Raw genomic sequence first — 16,527 nt, 5'->3', positions numbered from 1 at the left:
ACACAACAGTCCCCTCTAGTGGAAACACTTAATAAGCTCTATCTTTCACCATGGATGGCTAAAAACTGTTGAGGTTGTGGTGTAAGGTTGTGAAAGACTTTAAGGAGTCAGAAGATGATGTTTTGTAACTACACAATGGTGACGGCTGATCAGAATCTGCTTTTTATTGCAATATTTTCAGTTTTATGCAGATGATGCACTTTATTATTGTATGTATCAGGTTGTGATGATGTGTGGCAATATTTCTCTGTTTCTGTTTTTTTGTTCATTTGTTTTTTATTCAACTATGTTTTTCTTTCTTTCATGAGTGAGTGACAGCATCACCACAAATGCGACAAAACAGAAATACAATTTGACTGGGCTAGAATAAAGGTGAAATAGTCTAAGTGCATATGGTATTGAAGATCTGTTATTTGTTGAAATGGGTGAGTTTATATAGAAGGTATTTCATAGATAAGCAAAGAGTGCTCCCTGATAACAACATGGGGAAATGGAGGCACCAACGTCAGCGACAGAGATGGGTGGGATGATTATTTGATTTTGGGTGTTTCAACAGTGTCAGCAATACTGAGTTGCACATGCTATTTGACTGAATCTTTATTTGATTTATGACAAAGTTAAAAGGTGCAGAATTATCATTGATAATTGTTGAGATTATTGGAAATGTTAAAGGTTTGCATTTATTCCATCGCCAGCTCTACCATCACTGTCCCACTGATATGAATTTATCAATTAATTGCTGTCTTAGGTTTTAGGGGGAGACTCGTTCATGAAAAAACAGTGATATTATTCCTGCAGCCTTCCATTTCAATTCAAAAGCCATGAGCTCTTATCACGTGGGATTTATTGAGGAAGTAGAGAAAGAAAGGTTACTCATTACTCATCTTAAGTCTCTTTCTGGTAAGTCTTGGCTTAAGATTGTGCAGGCTGTAAACTGGCTCTACACTGATACTACAAGAAAACAACCTCACTGGGTCATGTTTGACCCACTTATGCAACTAAGGGTTATGTTTTTTTTACCCACTTGTGGTCAACTTACATTCATGTTATTTTGAGCATTTGAATGTCAAACTCACATTTATCAGTAACAAAGACCATTTTTTTTGTCATCTACTGTAAAATGCTAATATGTCTTAATCCACCCAAAGTGATTGTGTTCCCTCTCATCAGAAGGTGTTTGAAGATTTTTATATTTTATATTTTATATTATATAAAACAGCCCTCCTTATGTGTTATGACAATCCTTTTCGCAGCAAAGTTTTGTGATTAGATTGTCTGATCGTGTGTTAACCTCTTTCTATCTGATATTGCTGTAGATGTTTTTCAAAAAGAGTGCCATGTGCTGCCACCTAAGAAAACCTCAGTGTAGCAGTCATTTGACACAGAGAAAGCCTCTGTTTGTTTGCAATCAAAGTGTAACTTCTGACACTTAGATGTTTTCTGTAAGGTTGTTCTGTCACGGCAACGACTTAATAAGCTGAGTAGCTTAAAGAAGCTACTGACGAGTGGATCAAGTCCACCTGTCGTCTGAATGCTCTTTCCAAGTTAGGCGCACAAGTTGCAAAGTCTAACCTTTTGAGTTAAGATCATCAGTGACAAAAAAATGACTTTCATTTAATTGAAGAGAAATACTGATGTGTTGAGAGTAAGTGCAGCTTTGAGTCTTCTTGAATGGTCTTCTAACATTTTCAAATCAGAGTATCCTTAAAACTGTCTGTAATTTTCAGGGTGATATGAAACTGACAGTTGTTCACCGTAATATCAGTTTCAGCATACAGAGACTGTAGAAAGTGACCACAGTAAGGGAGGAGGTGCTTGTTAACAACAGATGGTATAATCCTCAACATGTCACTGATTAAGAGCATCTCTGCCCCCCAGTTGCTGAACTGTTGGCCGTGAGTTTCTATTCAAGACAGTTCACTTGTGTCCCCTGCTGACATTTTGTGTGACATCATTAGCTACGTTACTGACCAGCTACAAAAAGAACACCTCAAGTCATTTGTCAACTTTTATTTTTTTATGCCTATTGAAACATGTCTGTAACAATAATTTATTTTACATATACTACTACTTTATAAAAGATTATTGAGTTGAGATAAATTGAATCAAACTGAATGTTCTCTTACACTGTGTGGCCTTTGTAAAAAGAAAGAAAAGCTTTCCTCATCTATGTTCCAGCTTTTATAAAGCTAAAGCCAGTTTTCCGTCTTCCAATCAGCGACACAGATCTACCACCCCTGCATGAATGGTACAGCAGATTTATTGCGGAAGCAAAGAATGGGAATGTACATGTAACTTTTCTCCTGGATTATCAGATTGTTTATCAGACCATAAACAATATGTGTTACCAGACAAATGAACTTTTGGGTAAATGGTCTGTGCTGCAGTTATCAAATAGATGTGCAGCTCCAAAGATAAATTACTCACCATAAAGTACTCACCTTGCCAGAATAGATACTGCGAGTAACTTTTTGAATATTTATTTTAAATGATCACAACTGGATTCAGCATTCAACAACAAATAGATAAACTTATTATGATTGTACATTATCTTTTCCCTGTTTTTATTGTTGTTGTTGTCAAAGTCCAAAGTAACACAATTATCCAGATGCTATTTAAGGCTCGGATCAACACAGATGCCACAAAGTTAAACCAAGGAGACTGAAACTTTGAGAACAGAGATGAAAATGTTTTTTCCATTGTTTCTGCTAATCTGCTCTTTCTCCACAGCTCAGCTTCAAGCAGAGTCTGACAGTGAAATTATTGCACATTTAAGGCAAACTGAGTCACAGGGAGGAGAACCAGGAAATGTCTCTGAGCATCAACAAACCTGTACACATGACATCCAGGCTGTGCTGAGAGAGATGAGCGCCTGCTTGGCTGCACTGAAAGTGGAGGTGAAGTACTTACAGAAAGAGAATGAAGGTATGTAAGTAATGTTAACAGAGACATGAGAGTTTAGTGGATGAGTGGAAGAGAAGTGATCAGAGTTGAAAAGTAGAGTGGGAAGCTTTTATATCTGCTAGATTAGGGCACTGGTCCCATGTGCTCCAGCTCCAGTTACAAGAGATGGCTTCCAAATCCTTCTGCTGACCTTCACTTTGTATATCTGAGCTTATGGTGGTTCTGTTAAAAACTCCAGTCATGAGGAAAAGTAAGCAAGAAAAACCTTAAGTTCTGGTTTGGGTTAAATGTTCTATTCAGAATCCCAGGACAGCCTGAACTGAACAGACTGGAATTTGCTCATAATTGCTTGTAATGATTTGGATGAGCTCACAGAAACTGTGTCAGCTTATAGAACACTCTCTGAGGACTTACTCACATACAATGAACTATGGATATCCAAATCACACAGAAGTCCCATCATCCAGAATAGCAAAGGTTTTAGACAAGGGACATGACTCAGTATAAGGAACAACAAAAACAAGTTGAGAAGGAAAACAAGCTCATCCAAATTAGTTAAGAAGACAAAGTGTCACACATGCTCAGCACTGGAAACTCACATCCTGCATGGAAGGACATGAAGCTGATGATGGGGCAAGCCTGACTTTGACCTTTATAATGTCATTAATATCTTTTTTATCAACATTTTAAAGTCTATAATTTAGTAAGAAGTCTGTTTTTAACAGAGCTGCTTTTGAGCAAAATAATGTGCATGTTGAGAGCTGCAAAGTCTGAAAACTTTTCCAGCGTAAAGGAGAGAAAAATCCCTGGAACTGATGCAGTTGGAGGTGCAATACTTAAGATTTGTACTGATCAGTTGGCAGATATATTGCGTTTCATCTATTCATGTATGACAAGCATCAGATTATAAAGTTTGCTGAAGAGTCTTCGACTGTGTCCTCACTGAGCAGTGATGACTATGACTGTAGTCTGGTAGTGACTGATTTTATTGACTAGTTCAGAGAATCCTTCCTGAGCATTACTGTGTCTTAAATCAAAGAGGTGAGAGTTTAGTTCAGGAAGAATCCAACAGACATGTTTTCCTTTGGGTATAGATGACCAGGCCGTTGAGTGTGTGCAGCAGTACCAAAATCTGGGCAGTGCAGCTGCTGACAAAGTGACCTTTGAGCCTCATGTGGATGTTGATTGTAATAAAGCCATTGAAACATGAACGTTTACTGTATGCTTTGTAGTTTTAACACTGATAAGACATATCTGAAAAGATCTTTTCTTTTAATAAATATGTTCTTGTTTGATCGTTGTGAAGCTGGAGAATACACTGCCAAAATGCAGAATAGACAAAAAAAAAAGCTCACATTTTTCACATGTGATTTCTTTTTTATTCAATATTTGGATCTTTTGTCTGTTTATTCTTTTCATCACCTTTTACAACAGTTTGCCCTCAGATATATTAAAAAACATCCTTGATCTTTGAAATCAGTTTTTCTTAACAGGAGAGATATTGAATAAAGTACCACTCAGCACATAAGTGCATATGTCTTCCTTCCAAAGAATTGTGAAAGAAGAAACTTTGATGACCAAGTCAAAGTCCCGACCTTTGTTGTTATGTCTCTTTTTCAGCCCAAGAAGCGAAGATGAAAGAACTGGAGCTGCAGAAGACTGAGCTGAAGCAACAATCCCAAGGTATCTACTCTACATGAATACTGATTTTGTTAAAACACTTTTATCAGTCATGACAATGTGAAGTACATTTATTTCAAATATATGAATGTTATTCGAAACATTTTATTAATAAATGTGATTTCTTTTTTATTCAATAATTGGATCTTTTGTCTGTTTATTCTTTTCATCACCTTTTACAACAGTTTGCCCTCAGATATATTAAAAAACATGAGAGATATTGAATAAAGTACCACTCAGCACATAAGTGCATATGTCTTCCTTCCAAAGAATTGTGAAAGAAGAAACTTTGATGACCAAGTCAAAGTCCCGACCTTTGTTGTTATGTCTCTTTTTCAGCCCAAGAAGCGAAGATGAAAGAACTGGAGCTGCAGAAGACTGAGCTGAAGCAACAATCCCAAGGTATCTACTCTACATGAATACTGATTTTGTTAAATCACTTTTATCAGTCATGACAATGTGAAGTACATTTATTTCAAATATATGAAGGTTTTCAGTTTGTTTATCAAATGTTCATCTAAATAGTTCCAATGAAACGCTTCAGTGATGGATAACAGTGAAGATAATGGTTTATTTCAGATTGTTTCTTATTAATTAATGTAAATCCAGCACAGGCAGAAGAACTGATCAACATTAAAGCCAGAGCAAATATCACAGAAAACCAGGTGGAGACTCTGAGGAGAGAAGGAGAAGGTTTGTGAGGTTGAAAACAGACGTAATATTACAACAACCATTTCATAGCATCAGTCACTTCAATACAGCTATGTTTCTGTCTCTCAGTGAAACGAGTGGCTTTCTCAGCGTCTTTGTTGGAGTCGGGTTCAGGAACTTTTGGACCATTTAATGCTCAGATAACTCTGGTCTTCAGACGTGTTGTTGTAAATATTGGAAATGCCTATAACTCACATACAGGTACTGAGATTTGATCATTTCAGTCATATAGTTTATTTTTTTCTTTGTAGTCAATCTGGTTGACTAATGTTAATTTCAATTTGAATAAAAAAACTACATGTTTTTTCTCAATACCCAACAGGGTTTTTCATTGCACCAGTGAGAGGAGCCTACCACTTTAAGTTCCATATACATGGACATGGACATGCTTCATATCCTTCAGCTGCTGTGTTGTTTAAGAATGGTGAACATATTTTCTCTGCATATGAACGTCAGCCGTCTGGTTCTGTTGACGCCTCTAATGGTGTCACGTTGCTGTTAGAGGTTGGAGATGCTGTGTCTGTGCGTCAGTGGGAAAACTCAAGGATTTTTGACAATGAAAATCATCACACCACCTTCAGTGGTCATCTGCTTTTCACCATGTGAGCAACAAGCTGTCTTTTGGTTGATGAATAATGTTGAAAACAATAATGTAGTTCAGCTTAGTCAAATTCACAGAATTTAAGAGGCTTAATGTGATTTTTTTCATTACAAATACACAAATCCTGCAACAATAAATAACAGTCATCTGTGCTCCTCAACTGTTTAATTTCTCAGCTACACTGAGCAACTCAGGCCTCAGTTACAGACAACATTTCAGATCATATCTTTGCCAGTTTGCTGAAGAGTAATACCATATGACTTCATACAAAAACTATTTCTCTGAAACAGTTCAGGCATTAACAACAGCTGAGGCTGATGTGAATATGTGTGAATTTGGTCATAAAACAGAGTGCTAGATTGATGAAGGCATGATGGGAAGTTTACAGTTGTTAAAGTCATACTGATCAATAGCATGGCAGCTGTTCTGTAGCTGTGTAGCTATTTAAATTGGCATTTGATGTAAAAGCACAAAAAAAACACGTTTTCCTGTGAAGGACACAGAAGTCTGTTGTTATGATCTAGATCCGTGTTTGCTTCTTTTTCACCACCTGAGGATTCACCACATAAACAGGAGCAGCTTGTCCAGTTACACAGATGAAGCAGTGCTTGGTCAATACGAGTCACAGAACGACGTTCAGATAACACGTGTTTACAGGTGTTACAAATCAACATTGTCTTTAAGCTACAAACAGCAGCATCCAGTGCCCAAATTAAAATATCCCAAAGCACATCATGTGTGAGCTTCATGGCCTCACAGGTTCAACTGGAGTTATTTGGTTTTGTGACTGGTCAGCTGAACTTTTGTCCGAGGTTTTGAAGAAAAGTTACCCATTTGTAATCAGTTGTGAGAGTCCTTCACACACATGTAATTGTGACAATAAGTCTGACTGATCACAGTGCTTGATGACTATAACAATATTTCTTTGTGGCAAAGAGCCATTTTAGCATGAAGGCTGAGTGAGTCAAGTTACATTTCAAGTCCTTCAGATCAGTCTCAAAATTTCAAGTCTTATGTTGTAAGTGGTAGAAGAGGCAGAAGAGGCTTTATTTTTGGCAAGAACATAAGTACAAAACCTTAGATACTCATTCACGTGTAAAAGTTCTGCTGTTAAAGTATAAAACTATTATTATAAACTACTTGTAAACATAGGAAACTCTTCTTGGAACACTAGATGAATTGCTGAAAAACTGACATTTAGTCAAAATCTTACTGTGTAAAACTTATACTTTTTGACAGTAGACAAGAGGCAGTCATCTATTTGTTGCTTCCATTAAAACCAAAACTACGTGTCAAATCATAAAACCTAAATCATTGTTATGACTGTATTAAACTCCGTTTGAGGAATGAAACTGCTCCTAATTTGAGTTTTTTTTTCTTTTTTAGTCTTTGAGCTCTGTGCAGACACTTCACCTCACTGTAATCTGATTCTGAGTAGATGTGTATCAGTGATGGTCTGGCAGTTTTCATCAGCTGCTACAGAGACTTTCTCTTTTTGGTTGTGTTCATCCCATACTGGATTGTAATGTTTCTGGTTTGGACGCTCTCTGTTGCTCTTCTGCAAGTTTATGAGAACTTGGATCAGGAGTTCAGCCTTATTAAGATTACATACGTACTTCTACACTTTCACTATTTCTTGACCATAGACATTACTGAGACAATTTCCAAGGACACTGTGGTGTAAAATAAATACTGATTCTTTCATCAGGACTTGCAATAGACTGCAGGTGGACAAATGAACAAACTCATTTCAAGGGACAACATTATGGCTGTGGTCAATTTTGATAAAAGAGGTTCATAACTAATATGATTGTGGGTATAAAACCCTTTTATGTGAAAACATGATGTGCAAAAATAAAGCTGGTATTGATGAAACCTGAGCCCATCAATTTTTCAAAGTTAAATACTTTAATTTTATATTTTCAGAAATGTACATGAACACATAGTGTATTTAACAAACAAGCTCATTTTTAGAGAGTAGCTCCGTAGTTTTAGGACCCTCGTTCATAATTCCTGAGTTCCTGCAAGATTATTGTTAACTTGGACAGCACAGTTTCAGTCTCATGTTTGTAGGAATGTCCCTCTGAGGATGCAGCTTCACCCTCCGTGTATGCATGTGTTGTATATGAACTTAGTCATAAAGTTAGGAAATGCCCTTCCTCACATGAATCCAGATCATGTTCTCTTTGTACCACAGTATCAAACCAGCCACCTTATCTTTGTTGTTCGGTTCTTTATCTCATACTTTCATTTTGTACCTTAAAACTGTATAAGTGCTACTGGAGGTTGGAGATATTGTGTTTTTGCGTCAGGGGAAAACTGAAGGATTTATGACAATATAAATCATCCCTCAACCTTCAGTGGTCATCTACTTTTCATCATGTGAGAAAAAGAAAAACAGTTCTTTTTTCAGCTATATGGAAGCCTTTTTAATTTTACAGAAATATTTTGGGGCTCATTAGTATTATTGTATACTTGTGAAGCTATTTGTACAACTCAATAACAATCTTTTGGACAAGGAAAGTTTATGAATGTAGCATTTGCATCTCCTCCACAATTCACAGCAACCGTGATTCATGGATCTATTGTGCAATATTTTAGTAACATTATTTTTTGTAATTTCAAAAAATGTTGTAAAACTTGTCTAAATGTCTAAGCATCCTCAACTCTATCACAATATCAGGAAATATTTTTCCAAACAAAAGGAGCTGATGTGGCACAGCATCGAACCAAACCACTTACCTTTGGTCTCTGATGTTTCGAATGATGACTTTTATTTAGTTCTGTAAAAACTGTAATTTACACCAAAGAATAGACCTTGACTGGACAGGACCATTTACAGCCCAAGGACTGAAATTTTGCATTGTATTGGCCTGTCTTTTCTAAGGTTTTGTGGCGACAATGTTTAGAAAATATGTTAAATATGAGTCGAGTTGATTTTAGTTGTGATTTTGCATGCAAACTAGCCAGCCTCCTTTGTTTAACCTGACGCCTTTACACAAAAGTCACAGACTAACCTTTGAAGTTGTTGTTGACAAGAACTGGACACAGAGACATGGATTAGAACTTCCCACTCTGCGTGGTCTTTTTGTCATTGTGTGTCATTTTTGCTGTTCGCTTTCACATGCTGGCAAACGAGCTTACGCATACAAACACACCAAAGATCTCCAGGTAACACAAAGGCAACACATTCCCATTGTTGTAGCTTCTCTGGCTAACACATGATTCACTGAGCACATGGTCATAGCCACCATCTTGTGCTATGATTATGGCTGCCATTTTGCTTCAGTGTTCTCACATCTTCTCCAAGAGGCCCCCCCATTGGGGGTCATTGTGAATGTTTCACTGCTGGTTGCGAATGTCAGAGCTTGGATTCGTAGCCTTCATATCTACTCTATATGTCATATCTGTCCCAGATTGAAATGTATGGACTAACATATTTTGAGACTGATACTAGGTTTTAGTTATTGGCTTCTGACTTTACTCAGTGGTGTCCTGTAGGTAATAACTTCTTAATAATTTTTATTGAATATTAATAACTGTCCATGGACACTTAATAATACTTGCTAATAACTAATCCAGCTTCTGCTTGATCCCCAACGGCAGTTACTATTAAGTACTTCAAAAATAATTTATGATTACTGCAGTGGTTTATGTCACGTTGGCTTTTTTTGGATTAACATCATTCCAGTGCAGACAGGAGAACTGATCACCATTAAAGCCAGAGAAAACATCACAGAAATCTAGGCGGAGACTCTGAAGTCAGGAAGAGAAGCTTTGTATATATAGAAACAATCTTTTTATTACAACAGTCACATCACTGCGATATCAGTTTTGTCTCTGTCTCTCTGTGAAGCGACTGGCTGTCTTAACATCTTTATTGGCCTCGGGCTCAGGATATGTTGTATCATTTAATGTAGAAACCTCTCTGGTCTTCAGAAATGTTTTTGCAAATGTTGGAAGTGCCTATAACCTTAATATTGACATTATTATATAACATATTGGTTATTTATTTCTTATTGGTAGTCTTGGCACAAAGCTGGTTGAGGATTCTTCATTCACAACAATTGAAAGTAATGATCTAAAATTCCTACAGGGTTACTGACAGCACCAGTAAGAGGAGCCTACCATTTTGAGTTCTATATTCATGGACATGGACATCCCTCAAAGCTGTCATGTGCTGCATTGGTCAAGAAGGGACTATGTTGCTGTTGCATATGAACAGCAAAATTTCCAATCTGTTCACTCTGCAAATGGTGTCATATTGCGATTACTGGTTGGAGATGTTGTGTTTTTGCGTCAGTGGGCAATCGCAAAGATTTTTGACAACTACACTCGGTGGTCATCTGCTTTTCACCATGTGAGCAACAAACTCTCTGAGAAATAATAGACACACTACATTTTCAACTTCTTCAAAGGAGGCATAATATATCCTTTTTTTTTGTTACAAGCTGACACAACTTCCTGAGAAAATTGTATAAATGAAATGTCTGTGCTCAAAATAACAGACACTGCAGCAGCTCCTTGTTCATCCAGCATCACACACCGCTATTAAAACCGCTCCATCAAGGGTGACCCATTCAACTGGTGTGTTTTTCCACATTTAAGACAATCATTTAAAAAAAATAACACCACTGCACATGATTTCCATCTTTGAACACGAGTTTCCAAAAAAATCTATTAAAAATTGTTCAGATAGCCTGTTTCATAAAAAAAAGAATCAAATCTTGACAATTTGTTAGGCAGGTATTGTTAATCAAGATAAAAAAAAAAAGACCGGCTTCATGGCAGGACTAGAGTAACTGGAGGGAAAAATCTGTCTTATTTGTAACTAATTATTTTTTTGCATTCCTGGCTCACAGATGCAAATTGGACAGCTGCTTTAAAAAGCACACAGGTTTTATTGCATATCAATTTCATGTATAAATTCTTCATAGCATTGGAAAGATTACATTTGGTATACATTGCTATTCTACAGAATTAACATCAGAGTCATATCTTTTCAATGAAATTTCTCTAAAGTACATCTGCAATAATCACAAGCATCAAAAGAACTGCAATTTCAGAATTGTTCAATATTATTCTACAATTCTTTATTGTTTTTCATTAAGTCTTCTCCCACAAGTCTTTTCCATGTATTTCAGAATCTGCCCAAACATTTGTGAGGCAGTCAGAACTTGAAGTCAAACCTACTAACCTAACCACATGTACAATAAGTGCATCTACGGATTTACTTTTTCTTTTTTTTCTTCTTTTTTTTTTTCTTTTTTTGATTTGATACACAGTTCACAAATGGACATCATTATGACTGCTAAACACGTCATGCACAACAACTTTTTTTTTGTTTGTTTTCAATAAACATAACAGAGGCGATATACAACTCAGATTTAAACAAAACAAGCACCATCCATTGAAACCCAAATTTTTCATTGATTTTTTTTTTCTTCAGACAAATGCACCATTGTTTTTCATTCTTTAAAATACTATACAGTTAAAAAGAAACAATGTATATTTTTACTTTCTCCTGTAACAGTGGGGGCAAACAGCAACCATGTTCTATTATGCTGAAACATATTTCAGTGACCATCTGCCAGAATACTTTCTGAAGTTGGCAAAATGGAATACTTCAATGCCTTTCAATTAATTTGCTTTACACAGCGCGTACTTATTACAGTAGTCCATGACATGAATTACTACATAGTGACCCAAGTCTTTACATTTTGTAAGCACAAGTTGGAAAACAATGTGTTTACCACGCATGGAATCTCATTCAGTAGAATTATAAAAAGACTTCTGTCTTTAGAAAAATGAGATGATGCAGCAGTCCCAGCATCACACTACCACCTGCTGTTGTGAAGAAAAATTACAGTGCTTCCGTTCATCTTTTCTCTCCATGTTGAGCCCAACGTGCCCACCTATTGAAAGTCAAACCATCTTGAAAATGTTTCGGTTTCCTAAGTTCTACAAAGAGATCCAAGCCAGTTCAGTTTTTGGCTTGGACCCATATAATTTAAGTGCTAGTTTGAAAATACAGCATCCGGCCTGGTTCTGAAAGTTAGCTGAGAAGAACAGTGATCAACAATGTTCTCCCCCGCTTCCTGCAGCTATCTACAGTAAATTACACATGCCATCTGTGACACAGCTACCTTTTGGATCACATGGAATGGGTTTTCAGTATGATCTTCGAAGGTTAACAGGGGATTTAAAGTTAAGGTATCATCAAGTGTTTTTGTTTTCCCATCTAAAATCATTTTTAGACTTTTTTTTTTCTTTTTTTTTTTTTTAAACATATTTAGATGGACCAACCAGCAGAATTATGATGTCCGTTTTAATGCTATCTGGGGTTTGGTGTCATGAGTGCTTGTCTTTCTTTTTCTGTAACCATTAAGTCTGTCATGTCAATGTTGTTGTGACTGCGTGCTTTAGACCTTTGGACCATGTACGGTAATAACAGACAAATTATTTTAAGAATAAAAATTTGTGGGTGACAGTATAAGTAATAAATGCCAAAAAAGAGAGAACAGGAAGCTTAACGTGGCAGAAACTCAAATTCAAAATTGACAACATAATGCCCTTTTACTGACATTCATAGTGAAATTTGTCTGATGCCATATAGCTGAAATAATTTGAACAAGATGCATTTAACATACTAGGTAAATTTTTGAAGTGGAACACAAAATTAAAAAAAAAAAAAAAAGAAAGAAAGACTAAACCCTGCAGGATGCTTCAATGCCTAACAGGATTCTAAAACTAACTACAGCTATTTTTTCACTATAAATAACAATTTGTTTAATGGGGTCTTTCCATTTTGGCACACTAAACCATCAAAACCAGAGATTCAGAATCTCCAATGGGTTTCGATGGTGATCATTCCTTCAAGAGAAGAGGGCTATAAAAGGACTTTACTTCATTTTCACTAGTCCAGTCATGACAAAACAACAAAAAATAAATACATACACACACTTTTGAAATCAAATATATAAGCGCGTAATAATAAAAAAAAAAAAAACTATGACAGCTAAGGCGAGCCCCTTGGAAATGAAATGATTGTCAGAGAACAAAACATTTTCTATGGGTTATTTGGCACATACCACTCTTGCTATGAATATCTAGGTTATTTTTTTTTACATCATATGACAATATCATACAATTTTGGTCCTTCTCTAAAATAATTATATTAACAATTTAGCACTGTGGTGCCTACAAAGAAACAATACTGTGGTATCTAATAGGAAAAGAAAGTAAATACAATTAAACGATGATGTGATAAACACAGAAAGACTTTTCTCTTTTTTTAGGCATTAAGTTCATTTTCAGCATGATGAAATTTAGAAACCAATTACAATGGCTTGTGGCCCAGATATCTCATTAAAAGCACATTTGAACATTGGACATCATTCTCCATGTAATCACTGGAAAATCAACAGTCTACTGGATCTGAATATTAATGTGGAGCTTTTGCTGATTCTGCAAATAAAACTGAAACAAAATTTGTCACACATGATTGGTGGGGGTGTGCAGGTGTGTTCCTGCTCAAACAGTACCACCTTGTGGACATGCAGTGCCAGTGCTACAACGGTTGTAGAGGGCATTGTACACAGACTTTAGAGACATATCAGTCATTAAGTGTCTTCGTGAGGGCCTTAAACGGAGTGTCAGTGATGCTGCAGTGAGCCTGGTGCACTCTGGGAGGATCGGAGAAATGCAGTTACAATGCTATGGAGGAGCATTCATGGTGTCCTTCACATCAACAGGAGCTTAGCAGTGCTTTCTCTTGGACAGAGTCTTGCAGGACTCCTCTCTTAGGGACAGTTTTTCCCTCCTCTATCTCACTCACACGAACACACAGACAAGTGAATGCACACATAACCACACAAACTCATTCTCTCTATCTTGAATGTAGTTGACAATGAATTCTTCTTCGGCCTCCACGTCTTCCCACTACTCATGTCCACTCAGTCTTGTGTCTCTATCCATTTGTGAAACTAATGTTCCTCCTATTCTTCCTCCCACCTTCTCTCTGTCTCTCTTTGCCTAGATGTGGTTGAGTGGGTGAAAGCTGCTCGTCTCAGACGGTCCACCTCCCAAGCTCAGCCAAGCGTCCAGAGAGTTCTGGGAGGGTGCGTGCAAAGGGTTGTTCTCTGAGAGAGACAGCATCATTGCATAAGCCTGCGAGAGAAAACAAATTGTTTTTATTCAAAGAAAAATAAAGGGCTCAAAACATAAACACTTGTTTTTAAGGAACATTTCTTTGTATGCAAAAAAACAGTCAAGAAATTAAGATTTTACGCTTCAAATTTAAGTCTGACCCCCTTCTCACTTGGACTTCTTTGTAGCATTGTTGCCATGTTCCTGGATCTAAATGAACTCTTATCGTTTGACAATACATGTTTCATTAGACACTTGTATACAGTGGCGTTGAGGTGCAAAACTTAATAATATTCAACAAAAGAAAGAAATAATAAAAATTAAGAACAGAAAATTCAGGATACACAACAAAAAAACTGAAGACCATTTCATAAAACATTGTGTTGCTTTAAAAAAAACGTGGATTTTGTTTGTTTGTAGTTCTGTTTTCTGCTTTGTGGAATTTTATGAAATATGGTTGTGTTTTCTCAACTGAGTTTAGTGGCAATGTCATGCTTTGTTCGTGTGTTTTTTTGGTTTTGTGACTGTAGCTCTGTGACCTAAAGTCACTGACAAGTTAATAGTAGTTTTAATACCTAACTTGGTAGTAAGTGTGATAAAAACTTAGAACAGTAGAACAAGAGCTAGAATATGAAAGGATGATTTAAATTTCTTAATTATGTATTCACTGGATATCAGAGAAAAAAAAAGTATGTCTTGTCCCTCCCTTTTTTTAATGGACATCCAAACTCCAGCCACATACCTGGGTTTTAGCCTGCCTGTACAATGTCTCTTTCAATGCCTCAGACTCTAGAGAAGTATTAAAAATGTCTTTAACATCAAAGGGCTGCTCATCACTGGCTGCTTTACGTAAACCATCCAGGCTCTTGGGAAAACTGGGCAGACCTTCCAGGTCCAAAAGAGAGCCCTCCTCCTCTATACACCTGCACACCAAGGAACGAATGGATGGCAGGAATGAAGAAATATAGATGGGCCAGTTGGAGTATGGATGGGCAAATGGATGGAAACATAGACATAGTGGAGGAGTAGATGGAGAGTGAAACCCATTTGGGGGGGGAGAATATAAAAAAAGGAGGTAAATAAGAAAGTAATGTAAAGTGAAGAGAAAAGGAGAGCTGTGATTAATAAAAGATTAAGCAGTCACAGAGAACAAATTGAGAGAGGAAAAAGGTATTGAAGAGAAAGAGAAGAAATAACCTAACAAGAGCTAAAGTAAACACTTTTCTGAGCACCTGAAGGGAATCTACACGTATAGTCCTTGTTCAACCAATTTATGTCCTACTTAGCATATAGAGTTGTTTATTACTGGCATAAGTCACAATTCAGCTAGGTAAGATGAGAGACTTCTGTAATAAAGTGCTTAATATATGTAAGACTTGGTATATATTCACTGGACTTGTTAATGGAAAACTTATGTGATTATTTGCTTTTGTCTGGTTAACAAAACACATACCTGCGAGTATGTTCATAGCTCATTGCTAATGGGGCTGTCTCTGTGTCCTCCTCTTCCTCATCCTCCTCATATGCTCCTGTTGTGACAGGAGATGGAGACTCGGGTGCCTCATCATGCGACTTCTCCGTCAGGCTGCCTTCTTCCTCCTCCTCGTCGTCACCCTCCACTTCCTCTTCTTCCTCCTCAAGGCCCTGGAGTCCTAGCTTGGAGTTGGATAGGCTGTGGCTGGGTGGGTGCTCCTCCTCAGGCCTGTCTGACCTGCAGAGGACAGAGTACAGATGAGAAATTGGTTATAGTGACAGTACAGCGACAGAAGTACGTTTTCAGATCACACGTCATTGTGTCCATCAATCCATTGGGTGAGGCTGCGTCTTTCTTGTGGGAAAAAAACAAGAGAAAAAAACCCCCAAACCTTTAATGGCTGTCTGAAATTGTCTCTCACCTTCCAGGTAAAAATGTACTTGTTTGAGCGGTCCTCCTAGCCAATCAGAAGGGGCATAAGAGGAAAGATGCAATAAATCTAAAGAACAGCTATCTTAACAGCCACGACTTTAGAGAGAAAGACAGAAGCAGAAACAAAATTACAGGATGCTAAATGTCTAAATCTATAGTGATTTTTTCTACTATGATACTATGCTTCTTCTATTATGTCTATCATGAGCCCACAGGCTGTATTTGCTCATTTCAACTCTTTTTAATTATTTACAAACAACAATCAAAATGTGGCAAGTAATTCTTGTAGTTTGAGCATTATGTCCAGTCTGGTGCAGGATGGTTATTACCATTTTCTAAACATCTAAGACCATGACTCATCTCTCAGAGAGAGAAACATAAATAATCTGATGACAGCATGCAGAGTCCAACTCCAGTGTCCACACAAACAACACGGGTGCTGACAGTCTGCCTGGAGCACTTTTCAAACGGCCCACAGATGATTAATTGGCCAGTGTCTCACAAACAGAGCAGAAGATGGTCCGGCTCAGACTGGGACCTTTGCAAACCTCTACACTCTGTAATGGCAAACACAGTC

The 16,527-nt window shown here is 37.1% G+C and overlaps 2 protein-coding genes across 9 annotated transcripts in view; one reads left to right on the top strand and one right to left on the bottom strand.

The window, feature by feature from the left end:
- Positions 1 to 2,607: 2,607 nt before the first annotated feature.
- Positions 2,608 to 5,980, top strand: LOC140271970 (uncharacterized). Its single transcript, XM_072367267.1, has 6 exons — positions 2,608 to 2,925; positions 4,525 to 4,587; positions 4,924 to 4,986; positions 5,194 to 5,277; positions 5,365 to 5,496; positions 5,618 to 5,980. Exons 1-6 carry the CDS (start codon positions 2,682 to 2,684, stop codon positions 5,899 to 5,901), a joined length of 870 nt encoding a protein of 289 aa, XP_072223368.1. The 5' UTR covers positions 2,608 to 2,681; the 3' UTR covers positions 5,902 to 5,980.
- A 4,797-nt stretch (positions 5,981 to 10,777) lies between these two features.
- Positions 10,778 to 16,527, bottom strand: part of prdm16 (PR domain containing 16) — a 171,982-nt gene continuing 166,232 nt past the window's right edge. For 7 of the 8 annotated variants that reach the window (XM_072366450.1, XM_072366449.1, XM_072366452.1 and 4 more), the window contains 3 exons: positions 15,498 to 15,755; positions 14,787 to 14,967; positions 10,778 to 14,065 (listed from right to left, as the gene is read on the bottom strand). In XM_072366450.1, coding sequence (XP_072222551.1) covers positions 13,931 to 14,065; positions 14,787 to 14,967; positions 15,498 to 15,755 — 574 coding nt within the window. In that variant the 3' untranslated portion in view covers positions 10,778 to 13,930. The remainder of the gene's footprint in view (positions 14,066 to 14,786; positions 14,968 to 15,497; positions 15,756 to 16,527) is intronic. The other variant, XM_072366454.1, reaches the window with a different exon arrangement.

The sequence above is a fragment of the Leuresthes tenuis genome, unplaced genomic scaffold, assembly GCF_036924035.1.
Source record: "Leuresthes tenuis unplaced genomic scaffold, fLeuTen1.0.hap1 SCAF_16, whole genome shotgun sequence".
Classification (NCBI taxonomy): domain Eukaryota; kingdom Metazoa; phylum Chordata; class Actinopteri; order Atheriniformes; family Atherinopsidae; genus Leuresthes; species Leuresthes tenuis.
The sequence above is the reverse complement of the archived record's forward strand: the minus strand, read 5'-3'. Positions and strand labels throughout refer to the sequence as shown.